The following is a 14,373-nucleotide window of genomic DNA, read 5'->3' on the forward strand; positions in this document are numbered from 1 at the left end:
AAAAGTCATTAAGAAATATCATAGTATATAGTATGTCGTCCAAAACCCTGAAAAAACGTCATAGTATAGCATGTTGTCAAAAGTCATTAAGAAACATCATAGTATATAGTATGTCGTTGGAAATCACAAAAAAAGTCATAGTATAGCATGTTGTCCAAAATTATGAAAAAAAAAGTCATAGTATAGCATGTCGTCCAAAATTATGAAAAAAAGTCATAGTATAGCATGTCGTCCAAAATTATGAAAAAAAGTCATAGTATAGTATGTCGTCCAAAACCCTGAAAAAACGTCATAGTATAGTATGTCGTCAAAAGTCATTAAGAAACATCATAGTATATAGTATGTCGTCTGAAACCATGAAAAAACGTCATAGTATAGCATGTCGTCCAAAATTATGAAAAAAACGTCATAGTATAGCATGTCATCCAAAATTATGAACAAAACGTCATAGTATAGCATGTCGTCCAAAATCACAAAAAAGTCATAGTATAACATGTCGTCCAAAATTATGAAAAAAAAGTCATAGTATAGCATGTCGTCCAAAATCACAAAAAAAGTCACAGTATAGCATGTCGTCCAAAATTATGAAAAAAACGTGATAGTATAGCATGTCATCCAAAATCACAAAAAAAGTCACAGTATAGCATGTCGTCCAAAATTATGAAAAAAAAGTCATAGTATAGCATGTCGTCCAAAATCACAAAAAAAGTCATAGTATAGTATGTCGTCCAAAATTATGAAAAAAAAGTCATAGTATAGCATGTCGCCCAAAATCACAAAAAAAGTCATAGTATAGCATGTCGCCCAAAATCACAAAAAAGTCATAGTATAGCATGTCGTCCAAAATTATGAAAAAAAAGTCGTAGTATAGCATGTCGTCCAAAATCACAAAAGTCATAGTATAGCATGTCGTCCAAAATTATGAAAAAAAAAGTCATAGTATAGCATGTCATCCAAAATTATGAAAAAAAGTCATAGTATAGCATGTCATCCAAAATCACAAAAAAAGTCATAGTATAGCATGTCGTCCAAAATTATGAAAAAAAAGTCATAGTATAGCATGTCGTCCAAAATTATGAAAAAAAGTCATAGTATAGCATGTCGTCCAAAATCACAAAAAAAGTCATAGTATGTCGTCCAAAATTATGAAAAAAAAGTCATAGTATAGCATGTTGTCCAAAATCACAAAAAAAGTCATAGTATAGTATGTCGTCCAAAATTATGAAAAAAAAGTCATAGTATAGCATGTCGTCCAAAATCACAAAAAAAGTCATAGTATAGTATGTCGTCCAAAATTATGAAAAAAAAGTCATAGTATAGCATGTCGTCCAAAATTATGAAAAAAAAGTCATAGTATAGTATGTCGTCGGAAATCACAAAATAATGTCATAGTATAGCATGTCGTCCAAAATCATGAAAAAACGTCATAGTATAGCATGTCGTCCAAAATCAAAGTATAGTAGTTTTGAAAGTGTTGCCTGTAGTCATAAAGTCTTTCAGAGCTCTCTGCTTTCGACAGTTGATAATATTTTTCCATCCTGTGAAGGTGAAATGTTTCTGACACATCTATACTTTATTTTTTTTAAGGTTGGCCAACACTGAGCTGGAGAAGGAGAACGCAGACCTGAAACAAAAGCTGAACGAGTACAGTGAAAGATTCGGTGAAACATCTTCTAAACCAGGTGAGACTTCCAAACAGCCGTGTCATGTGTGAGTATATGTATATGCTGTGAGCACCATGTCCTCTGTACACATTGATTCCACTTGTCTTGTTGTATTCTCAGACTATGGGAAGCTCAAACACCTCCTGCAGGCGGCTCAAACAGAGAAAACCAAACTTCAAACTGAAGTGAAAAAGCTGAAGAAAGAACTGGAGAACTTTGACCCATCGTTCTTTGAGGAGATTGAGGACTTAAAATATAACTACAACTTAGAGGTGAAGAAGAACATCCTGCTGGAGGAGCAGCTGAAGAAGGTGTGTGATCAGTTTGGTGTCAAAGCTGACCTGCCCAGTGTGTCCGTCAGTTAACTCAGGGTTACTGTGCCTTTAAATGACATCACGACTGTTCAACCTACACTTGAATGTACGTTCATCAACTAATGACCAAAAAGTGGACATTGTCATAAACTATCTTTGGGGCTGACTGTCAGGAACCACAGTTTGAAATCTTACGTTCCAAAAGCAAATTCCTTTTAAACTGTAGGAAACTCGTCCCCTTTCCAGTTTCTTGAATGTAGCTCGTTAAGTTTCTCACGTAAGGCAGCTATTAATTGTGTTAACACTGAGCTCTTAGTTTGGTGATGTAACTATATGTGTAGCATATATATTTATATTTGTACAATTCTGACATGTTGTTGTGTGAATTTGTCAATAAAGTTGCTTTAATATTAATCAGACTGTTGATAAAAGAAATAACCAGTTAAATGTGAGCATATTTGTCATGATTTATTCATTCAGCAGTCAAAGCGCTGTAACATACAGTATTTACAGTTAATTAATGAACATTTTGAACAATTTCAGTTGCCAAACAGTTGTCCAGGTCCTGTACAAATTTCTGCAAATCAAACTCTTGAGACGCCTCCTCTGGAATTATTGGCAAGAATATCTAGCAGCTATCGTCAAAGTGACAAATCTTCCAGGGTCACAGCAGAAGCTTCAGAAGAAGGAACGTTTCATTGTCGCAGGCTGTTTAAAAGTCAAACTGGATGTCCAACAGTCGGCTGAAACGCTGTCCGTTCAGTCTGGAGAAGGAAGCAAACAAGCCCCTACTGTTGTTGTATTCATCAACCGTCCCGTCCACACGAACGACCACCGACCTGTCCCCGAGGAAAGTTTCCCCATCTGGCCACCTCAGTCCCAGGTGATGACGATGAACCTGCCAACACAACAATCACTGAACATTTCAAAGCCTTCAGTGCTGTTACAGCCAATTAAAAACTATTTAGTACGATTTTAAAGAAGTTTCACCTTAAGGAGCGTGCCGTCGTTGCAGTGCCAGACGATGCCCTCAACTTGTCCCTCTGGACTCTCCTGGAACCAGGAGCAGAGCTGCTGGAAGTCCACTGGTGGAGGGTTTCTGATCCGTATACTCCCGTGTGACACCAGACAGTGGACGGGCTGCTTCTTATTCCCCAGGCCTGTTAGGACAAGACAAGTTTAGGACAGCAACACTGGTACAACTATAACACAATGTTAGTACAACCACTACGTCCCAATTATGTCTGAATTGTTAACGCACACGTGGGCGATGTTTTTGTGCCATGCTACACTATGACATTTTTTTGTGATTAAGGACGACATACTATACTATGACTTTTTTTTCATAATTTTGGACAACATGCTATACTATGACGTTATTTCATAATTTCAGAAGACATGCTATACTATAACGTTTTTTCATGATTTCAAACGACATGTTATACTATGACATTTTTTCATGATTTCGGACGACATGCTATACTATGAGGTTTTTCATAATTTCAGACAACATGCTATTCTATGACGTTTTTCCATGATTTTGAACGACATGTTATACTATGACTTTATTTCGTGATTTTGGACGGCATACTATACTATGACTTTTTTCGTGATTTTGGACGACATGCTATACTATGATGTTTTTTCATGATTTTGAATGACATACTATACTATGCCGTTTTCTCGTGATGTTGAACGACATGCTATACTATGACGTTTTTTAATGATATTGGACGACATGCTATACTTTCACGTTTTTTCATAATTTTGGTCGACATGCTATACTCACGTTTTTTCGTGATTTTGGACGACATGCTATACTATGACGTTTTTTCATGTTTTTTCACGACATGCTATACTATGACGTTTTTCGTGATATTGCACGACATGCAATACTATGACGTTTTTTCATGATTTTGGATAACGTGCTACACTATGACGTTTTTTAATGATATTGAAAGACATGCTATACTATGATGTTTTTTCATGCTTTTGGACGACATACTATACTATGACTTTTTTTCAAGATTTTGGATGACATGCTATACTGTGACTTTTTTTCGTGTTTTTGGACGACATGCTATACCACGACATTTTTTCATGATTTTGAACAAACCTACTATACTATGACGTTTTTCATAATTTCGGACGACATACTAGTCTATGACGTTTTTTCGTGATTTTGGATGACATGCTATACTATGATGTTTTTTCATGATTTTTGATGACATACTATACTATGACATTTTTTTATGAAATTTGGACGACATACTATACTATGACTTGTTTTCAAGATTTTGGACGACATGCCATACTATGATGTTTTCATGATTTTTGATGACATACTATACTGTGACTTTTTTTCATGATTTTGAACAACCTACTATACTATGACGTTTTTCATAGTTTCGGATGACATGCTATACTATGATGTTTTTTCATGACTTTGGATAACGTGCTATACTATGGCGTTTTTTCGTGCTTTTGGACGACATACTATACTATGACTTTTTCAAGATTTTGGACGACATGCTGTACAAAGACATTATTTCATGATTTTGGACGACATGCTATACTATGACGTTTTTTCGTGATTTTGGACGACATGCTATACTATGACGTTTTTCGTGATATTCAACGGCATGCAATACTATGACGTTTTTTCATGATTTTGGATAACGTGCTATACTATGGCGTTTTTCGTGCTTTTGGACGACATACTATACTATGACTTTTTTTCAAGATTTTGGACGACATGCTGTACAAAGACGTTATTTCATGATTTTGGACGACATGCTATACTATGACGTTTTTTCGTGATTTTGGATGACATGCTATACTATGACTTTTTTTCATGATTTTGGATGACATGCTATACTATGACGTTTTTTTATGAAATCTGGACGACATACTACACGATGACTCGTTTTCATGATTTTGGACGACATGCTATACTATAATGTTTTATCATGATTTTTGATGACATGCTATACTATGACATTTTTTCAGGATTTCTGACGACATACTATACTATGACTTTTTTTACGAACTTGGACGACATACTATACTTTGACATTTTTCAAGATTTCGGACAACATACTATAGTTGGACGTTTTTTTCATGAAATCTGGACGACATGCTATGCATTTTTCCATGATTTCGGATGACATACTATACTAGGACGTATCTTCATGATTTTGGTGATATGCTATACTATGACTTTTTTTTTTTCATAAAATCTGGACGACATACTATGATGGGTTTTTTTTATAGTTTTGGATGACATACTATACTAGGACGTATCTTCATGATTTTGGTGATATGCTATACTATGACATTTTTTTTCATAAAATCTGGACGACATACTATACTATGATGGGTTTTTTTATAGTTTCGGATGACATACTATACTAGGACGTTTTTTCATGATTTTGGTGATAGGCTATACTATGACATTTTTTTTTTCATAAAATCTGGACGACATACTATACTATGACATTTTTTTTTAATGAAATTTGGATGACATGCTATCCTATGACATTTTTTCATGGTTTCGGACGACATACTATACTATGACATTTTTTTTAAATGAAATTTGGACAACATACTATACTATGACATTTTTTTTTTAATGAGATTTGGACGACATACTATGACTTTTTTTGCCATGGTTTTTGACGACACATTATACTTTGACCTTTTTTTGCCATGCCAAAATATGACATTTTATACTATTTGAAAGTATAACATGACCCTCCCTTGACACTACCTTAAATGAACATTAAAATGAAAATGTATCATGACATTACCATAAGAGTTTCCGTTGACGTTGGTTCCGATGAGCTCCAGTGTTTGCTCCATGAGGTCGGTCAACGGGACTGCTGCGACTTCTAGCAAGTCTTCATCATCAGCGCTGGGCCTGAGAACAAGAGCTGCCCCAACGTCAGGATCCACCACAGAGGAGTGCCAGCAGTACTGTTTGTTGTCCTTGTCCACGGGAATCCAGCCTGAACATCCACAAGGACAAAGTCACTACGTCTGCAGGCAGCGCCATTGCCACCACGTTACATGTCAGGATTATTACTGATGTCTTTAATGTAAACTAGCAACTTATATCTCTTTGTAGCCTCTATGTTTACCAAGTCTGAGAAATGTTTTAGACTATATTTGATAATTTTCTACTAAACTCATTATCAGCCTTTCTGTTGCAATTTGATGTGATTTTACTGTAGGGATTTTGTACACCCTGTATTTCTGTATAAGGTTCACACGGATATAAACTCCCTCTGAAGTGTGACCATATTTGTGTTGATACATTGCAAACCTACCACCTGTTGCACATTTGCAGTAAGTTTAATTAAATTCCAGTTTCTAGTTCAAATTCTGGCCCATTCATTCATGTGTGTTTTGTACCAGATTATGAGCTCATTGTGTTTTATGAATATAAAACACAGTTGTTGGTTTTCTTTAACGGTGTTACCGTGGGGGATTTTAATTCCCTGCACCACTACATTATAATCATCACTTTAGATTCAGACTTCCATGAGGTTAAACTCACTGTGATGCCACATCTGCAGTAAAGCTGATTAATCGTTTCAAAGATTATCTTTATTTGACTCGATAAGTCGTGGTTAAACTTGAGGACCTGGAATGTGTCCGTGTTCATCAGGCACTGGATGGCCGTTGTGATGTTTGACTCTGTGTGCTGGGATCCACGTCTCAGGCACCATCTTAAAATCTTCCTCTATGTTCCATGTGAAACCTGAAACAGAACACAAACAATACAACTAGTCCAACCTGAAGAAATAAACCAGCTGTCTGACGGTAATGAACAAAGGTACTGGACATAAAATACCTTTGGTGCTCCCGTGAGAGTACTGATACTTTTTGAACCTCTTCTCTGCCTGTTTGTTGGGTTTCCTGTCGAGTCGAGCCCAGAGGCGAGGCTGCCCTGCAGGAGAAACATAAAACATTGTTGAGTTTGAGTCCTCTCTACTGCAAGAACATTAACAAGTTAATTATGAGATTTTTACAAGTCATAATGCCAGTGAGGGAATGATCTTTTTATGTATTATATTTAAAACATATTCACAATATGAAGCAGAAAAAGGCAACATACACATCTGTCCACATCTGTCAGGCTTAAAATAAATTCTTCTCTGTATTTTTACATGAGAAACTATGCAGCATACAGCAGGTACAAACACCTCCAGAGTCTCACTCAGGAGGGTGTGTACAGTATGGCTGCCCCCCTAACAGTCGACCAAACGTTAGACAACTAGAAAGGTCATTAGTCGGCAAGATTTCATTGGTCGCTTAGTCACTCAGTGAAACTCTATCAGGAGCTTCACCTTGTCAAAATGAATCCAAACCTATATGACTGGATCATGTGTGACTTTAATTTGAAAGGACAGACACAGGAAGTGTCCACGCTCAGCAGTCAGACAGGAGTCAGGTTAATTTCCAGGGCTGGAAATCCAAAGTGTGGGATCATTTTGAGAAGGTGAAGGTGTGACGCCGCCACAAAGGTGAGGGGAGAGTCATGCACAGGGTTGCTAGAGGGTGTAAAAAAACAGATTAGCCTTCTAATATAATCTTCATGTGTCTTGTGTTCAGAATAGTTCAGGTGTGCTGCACTCATGTGAAGGGGCATGGCAGGTAGGAGATAAAAGAGCAGGGAATTGTTTGGGGAGGAATCTTTTGATTTTGTTTGGGAAAGAGGAAGAGGAACAGAGGTGCAGTGCAGCAGCCTGCCTTAGAAGAAGAAAGGTTTTCTACGACTCGTATTTGGTGTTTCCTCACCTGTGTTTGTGTGGAGGAAAAGAAAGAAACGGACCCATCCTCCAAGTAGGACCAGATTGTTTTTGTGTATTGTGGATTTATTTTGTGGATTATCTTTTCTTGGATGAGGACAATTAATATTAAAGGGAAATTTCGGTTTATTTCAACCCGTCTCCTATCGTCCTAAATTTGTTTCAAGTCACTAGTGACATAGAAATAATAGTTAGCATGTTAGCCGTTAGCCTAGATACAGCCGGGGCGCATAGTAGCATCAGACCTGTTAAAACGTAAGTGAACGGGCAGCCTTCAAGTGCAAAGTTAGTCCACTAAACAAGCTTTTTTTCCACAAAGACCGCCTCATATCGTTAGGATAAATGTCAGAGAACATATAGAAAACGACATGTAAACGTGTTGTCTTACCTTATCGGTGTGCTGCCATGTTTGTTTACCATTTAGCTAAGGCTGCAACCGGTCCCATTCCTTGCAACAGAGGCATTCCTCTTCTGTGGGCACTGGGGCACAGCATTCACAGGTACACCACCAATCTCCAGAGCTACGCAGCCTTGCAGCAGCCATTCCTCCTCTCTCGTCCTCTACCTGTTGCGCCTCTCTCTCTCTCCCCATCCGTTCTTCAATTTCACGAAGCTCTTCGTCAGTGTATTCTGGCTCAAATAAATAAGGGCGGTTGAGATTGGTGGTGTACCTGTGAATGCTGTGCCCCAGTGCCCACAGAAGAGGAATGCCTCTGTTGCAAGGAATGGGACCGATTGCAGCCTTAGCTAAATGGTAAACAACAAACATGGCAGCACACCGGTAAGGTAAGACAACATGTTTACATGTCGTTTTCTATATGTTCTCTGACATTTATCCTAACGATATGAGGCGGTCTTTGTGGAAAAAAAGCTTGTTTAGTGGACTAACTTTGCACTTGAAAGTTGCCCGTTCACTTACGTTTTAACAGGTCTGACGCCACAGCTGTATCTAGGCTAACGGCTAACATGCTAACTATTATTTCTATGTCACTAGTCACTTGAAACAAATTTAGGACAAAAGGAGACAGGTTGAAATAAACCGAAAGGGGACATTTGGCCAAATACCTTTTTCTTTTCCCGACCTTTTTTTTTTTGTATTTTCATTTGGGATGGGGCACAAGATAAAAATAAATAATCCTTGAGTATATTTAAGTTTTGTTGTCTATGTTCATCTGCTGGAGGTTAAGCATTAACTGTAGCTTCCAAATTTAAATTAAGACAAGGTTTTAAAGTTAAGCTGATTGTTATATAGGACGAACCCAAGGTGATATGTAAACTCATCTTCATTGGTCGACTACAAACGTGACGTATCATGTGAGACATGGAAGTAGCTACATGCCCATTAGCCCACAGCGTCATTAACAGGCGGCTCACTCAGTGTGTGACGTGCACTTGGAGATAAAATATAGGCCTATATTAATGAAGGTTCATTAGTACGGTTTTGTATTTCTTTGTAATGTAGCACAGTGTTAACAATGTTACTGATACTGAGACTAGTCCACTGATGGACCCTGATGATGACTTCTGGCTCTAGTTTACAGTAGCTGTCATTCTGAGAGAAACCCACCTTTATGTTCTGTAACATAACAGCAAGTGCCGTCGAGTTTTTCTGTGGCGAGCGCACAGTCGATGTTCGCCTCCAGAGCAACAGGGTTCACGTTCTCTGTGGCGACAACCTGAAATTGCTGAAGAGAGACGAAGATGTTTTAACCATATTAACAAGTTATAAAGAAACAACTGAAAAACTAAACTACATGAGTTCTTCCTGTTAAATTTAACATTAGTGTCATGTGGTTACACTCAATTAAAAAGACACAATCATTCACTTTGTTTTACAAATAAATCCTCCACATATTCACATTATCTGATTTTAATCTTTTAATCAGTCCCCCATCAATAACATATTTTTAAAGCCCGGATTGATTTCATTTTATATCCAGTAGGGTGTGAAATTCATGTTTTACCATGATACAATAATAAATCAAACTTCGGGCAACAATGTGATATTTACTGAAATCATAAAGTCTGCAACAACACGTTTATAACAATATAAATTATACCAATATCAACACCATTCTGTGCCACTAACACTGTTTTAATGTTTAGGAAATGGCTTGGATGGAAATGGTGACACAGATGTGCCATGGGAATTTCAAAATAAAGGTGTATCTTAAAGGGATAGTGCACCCAAAAATGAAAATGCAGCCATTATCTACTCACCCATATGCCGAGGGAGGCTCAGGTGAAGTTTTAGAGTCCTCATATCACTTGCAGAGATACAAACAAACAACTTTTTATGTCGGGGCTTCAGGGCACTTGGATCACTGTGGACGAGCAGTATGGAGATATTTTGTGGTTTCAATTATGTGTTTTTGGACGTTTGAATCTGGGGCGCCGTCAGCCTCCATTAGGTGGAGTTGTGTTGCTACCTCCTCTCCCCTTGGATCTCTGCAAGTGATGTGAGGACTCTAAAACTTCACCAGAGCCTCCCTCGGCATATGGGTGAGTAGATAATGGCTGAATTTTGGGTGCACTATCCTTTTAAAGATGACAATATGTATTGATATTACTTTACATCCATAGTGTTGGATCACTGATCACTGACTCAATATTGATCCAGATTGATGTATTATTACACCCTAATATTCTGCAGGGGAGAAGATGTTTTACTGTCTCTCTAACATTTCCCCCCGTGGTAACTGATGGCACTGAACTAACATGGTCTTATTTTCAGTTACTCTTTCTATCGCACACAAATTTGATGTTTTCTTTATTCTTTGTGTCAATTATCAAGTAAACTGATGAATATTTGCTGCTTCTCTGATGTGAAGACTGTCTGTGCTGTTTTTTTTTTTTTACAACTGTAAATTGAATATTTTGGGTTTTGGACTATTTATCAGGACAAATATGAAATGAAATTTTTGACATTTTACAGATGAAACGATCAATTAATTAAAAAAGAAACTTGAAACTGATTGATTAAAGTTTCAGCACTGGGTTTCATGTGGATGCTGGCTCTACACACATACTCTGTGTCATCTCTGGCTGGGCTAGGTTTATCGATTTTAGTCAGTTTTATCTTATCACAGATACATTAATATTGGCAGACCATGTATTAGTTGGAGTGCAAAAATATCTTATATGATTTAGAAATTGGTGTCACTGTTACAGTTTCCTCATCAGAGAGAACTGAGTTTAGTTTCAACAGTAATATGTACAGCTGAGGACTAAAGGCCCGTTTCCACTGAAGAAGTTCCTGGTACTATTTGGTAGGGCCCGACCGATTTAATCGGCCGATTATAGCCATTAGAGAATAATCAGCAATCGGCCAAAAGTTGATTATTTCCCAGAGGTTTACTGCCTTTTTGCACATCATATTTTTGATTTATTTTGTGTTCAAATTGTTCATATTCTGCTTGTTCCACACCATTTCTGATAATCAAAGTATTTGAAAATAGTAAAATGTTCTTCTTTCAATTTATATCTTTGTAACGAGTGTTTGAACTATATTTAAGCCATCAAAAGCAGGTATTTCAGGGGTTTTAAGTTGAAAAACGTAAAAATTTAATCGGCCAATATATCGGATATCGGATTTTTTTTATTCCATAATATTGGAATCAGCATTGGCCCCAAAAAATCCATATCCATCGGGCCCTACTATTTGGGGGGCAGGAACTTTACAGGAACGTCCTCTCGCTCGGCCCTCTCAACCGCCGTGTCTCCACTGAGAGGGCGGAGTAGGAGGAAGGTTCCTGCAAAGTTACCGGGCTCTGTGTGTGACGTAATCGTTGCACGACCATTTTGACCGGGGCGACGCGTCAAAGAAACCAACAAAGAAGAACAACAACAAAGAATAAGAAGCCGAAGTAAGAAGAAGAAAGCAGACATAAGAAAGACGATTATCAACATATCTTGGCTATCTTCCATTTCTTGCTTTTCTTCTTACGACTCCTTTTAAAAATGCGACTCCTCGTCTGCTGAGTTTTAAAAATGCCGGCTATTTTGTTGCTTTCTGTTGATGTCACATCCCTCCTTGAGTATATCCAATCAGCACCAAGTAAACCCCAAGCCCCACCAGGAGTTTTTCAGGGCCGTTCTGAGTACCTAGTCCGAGGCAGGGACTTGTTTAGTTCTGGAACTCTGTCCTTCGGGGGTGGTTTCTGCGGTGGAGACACGCACCAACGGCCCGACCCCGTAAAATTACCCCGAAGTTCCTGTGGTGGAAACGGGCCTAAAGTTTATACACGTTTCTTTAATAAAAAAGCTGAACAGGTCTTTATCAACAATGTTTTGTGCCACTGATATTAAGACTTACATTATATACCATAACTTATATGTTATATTGAGACTGGAGTCTGAAACTCTGTGACATGGATACAGTCAGAATGGTTAGTTCTGAGTGTCTCTGGTTCGTCTTGTGTGTTCTGCAGGTTGTAAATGTTTTCTAAACTAAACACTGTATATTACACACCCTACTGTCACTACAGAGAACTAATCAGGGAGCCTTATGTCACACACTATAAATGTACTTGTATTTTAACTGTTGTGTGAGTATGAACTGGACTGACGCTGTTTCAGGCCTCTATGATGTCTATGATGTTCGCTCTCTGTCCTACCATCAAGGATTTTATTCAGTGTGTACTTTGATCATATTTAATAACCCCTATTTGTTTATTAGCAGATCTTATTGGGGGAAGACAAATTACACTGTTATTGAAACTCTTTCTGTCACATGTACAGCTCAGTAAATGACATGTTTCTTTAATAACAAAGCTTCAGAGATCTTTATAAACAATGTTGTGTGTGTTTAAAGTATAAACTATAATTACTGCCCTGGATGAAAGCTTATACAAATTATTTCTGGGTGCATTTCCCACCAGACATTAAACCTCTCCTCTCTATTACACACACATGATGCTGATCCATCAGCACAACAGGCTGTAACATTATTAAAGTGATGTTAACATGACCTCATCGTTACAACACACTCACACTTATTATTATTATTATTATTATTATTAAATACTTAGTACTTTATTTGTTGGTACCTTGGTGTTGTTTACTCTGTGGTGTTGGTGTGTTAGTGACAGATGCAGTCTGACCCTGAGGTAACAGCTGATGGAGGATGAGGAGGAGGATGAAGGTACCAGTCATTACTGACCAGAGAAAATACGTCACCGTTAACAAACCATTAAACAATAGCTCCGGTGTACCGGGATCAAACTGACGGGTTTGTTTCTGTATGTGAAACACTCTAAGGTAACGTCCCCCTGATTTGTTTCATGCTAACATCATCATCATCCTCATCCTCGGTGTTTCCGCTCTCACCTGACAGTCCCGTTTTCTGGACGGTTCTTCTTTCACTTCCGTCACAAACACACACGGGATCTTCTGCTGAACGGAGCCGAGGCGGCGCATCGTTATCCGGGTTAGATCTTTACTCTCCCCCTGAGACTGTCCGGTGACGGTTAGCACCGAGCTAACAGCTGATTCACACTGTTAGCATAGCATGGAGGAGATTTCTGGTCACGTGAGGAACTTCTTCTTCTATGGTTCTGTGGAGGGTCGCAAATAATGACACGGCTCATCAGCGCCTCCAGACGGACTGGAGAGGAACTACTCTGATTTAATATTATATATTATTATGGACCCGTTTCTCTCTTATATATTATTTAGACAATTAATTTGTTCAATACTCCCACTTGTCTTTATGTTTAAAAGTTAATTTATTATTATTATTTTTTTAACAGTTATTTTTAATATTTGATTTTTATTTTTTTCATCTCTTCTGTCATCAGAGTGTTTTGTGCGCACTAGGACCGATGCACGGGTCAGTGGTGATATCAGAGTGACTGGTGTGTAATGTGTTGTTTGTTTTTTCATATTTGTTTGTGGGTTAAATAATTAAACATTCAAGAAAACTCAGACATCTGTTTTGCAGTCAGCAACTGTACTGTCTGTTTAATACATATACTTATTATTAACAGAATGCTTATATTCAATCTCTAAGTCAAACTTTTAACATTTATATATATTATTAGAAATATACGTATTTTAGGATAAAATTACTGACTGACCACTGAGGGGTTTTTTTTAATTTATTTATCTTTTAATTACTATTCATGATTTTCATCATATTGGACAGTAAAGAATTACACCTACAATGTCTATTTCTGATTGCAGTGGTCACGTTTTAAAGAGGCAACAGATAGCATCTTTTCCTAAAAATATCATTATGAAAATAATGTGGGTTGCACAGGGTAGTGGCCACAGTAAAATCAGACTATCAGTGTTTACATAGGTTACTTAGTGGCTGTGCAATAAGCTTCTGCCACCGGTGCCGAAATTTCGCAGAAAAAATCTGCTTTACGGCAGGAAACGCATCATGTATTGCGAAACTGGTCGGTCAGCCAATCAGGGACTGGATCGGGTCCTTATGAGGAGTTGGGCATGAGATAGTTGAGTCACAAGCACAATGGCAGACGGACAAAGTTTGGAGACAAGTGAAAAACGGCCTGGCAAAAGAAAAGGAGCTCCTCTGTGTGAGGAGGCAAAGAAGAGCAAAAAGGAGAGTGATAAAAG

The 14,373-nt window shown here is 37.8% G+C and overlaps 2 protein-coding genes across 3 annotated transcripts in view; one reads left to right on the forward strand and one right to left on the reverse strand.

The window, feature by feature from the left end:
• cep290 (centrosomal protein 290) overlaps positions 1 to 2,392 on the forward strand; it is a 64,808-nt gene extending 62,416 nt beyond the window's left edge. For both annotated transcript variants that reach the window (XM_078167627.1, XM_033635167.2), the window contains 2 exons: positions 1,588 to 1,682; positions 1,785 to 2,392. In XM_078167627.1, the coding sequence (XP_078023753.1) occupies positions 1,588 to 1,682; positions 1,785 to 2,029 (340 nt within the window). In that variant the 3' untranslated portion in view covers positions 2,030 to 2,392. The remainder of the gene's footprint in view (positions 1 to 1,587; positions 1,683 to 1,784) is intronic.
• Positions 2,393 to 2,425: 33 nt separating this feature from the next.
• On the reverse strand, positions 2,426 to 13,333 carry rlig1 (RNA 5'-phosphate and 3'-OH ligase 1). The gene is made up of 7 exons (XM_033635168.2): positions 13,120 to 13,333; positions 9,359 to 9,476; positions 6,834 to 6,929; positions 6,624 to 6,740; positions 5,788 to 5,985; positions 2,969 to 3,138; positions 2,426 to 2,876 (listed from the first exon to the last, which is right to left on the reverse strand). The coding sequence occupies exons 1-7, from the start codon at positions 13,207 to 13,209 to the stop codon at positions 2,691 to 2,693; spliced, it is 975 nt and encodes a 324-aa protein (XP_033491059.2). The 5' UTR covers positions 13,210 to 13,333; the 3' UTR covers positions 2,426 to 2,690.
• Between the last annotated feature and the right edge of the window lie 1,040 nt (positions 13,334 to 14,373).

This window comes from Epinephelus lanceolatus, chromosome 5 (assembly GCF_041903045.1).
Source record: "Epinephelus lanceolatus isolate andai-2023 chromosome 5, ASM4190304v1, whole genome shotgun sequence".
Classification (NCBI taxonomy): Eukaryota; Metazoa; Chordata; class Actinopteri; order Perciformes; family Serranidae; genus Epinephelus; species Epinephelus lanceolatus.

Bases quoted from the DNA above. Each gene is read 5' to 3' on its own strand.
- rlig1 (XM_033635168.2), bottom strand. From the start codon at position 13,209: ATGCGCCGCCTCGGCTCCGTTCAGCAGAAGATCCCGTGTGTGTTTGTG. The intron at 6,930-9,358 runs GTGGGTTTCTCT...TTTCTCCTGCAG, and splicing joins TTATGTTACAGAACATAAAG to GGCAGCCTCGCCTCTGGGCT. The intron at 3,139-5,787 runs GTAATGTCATGA...TTGTCCTAACAG, and splicing joins CGTCAACGGAAACTCTTATG to GCCTGGGGAATAAGAAGCAG.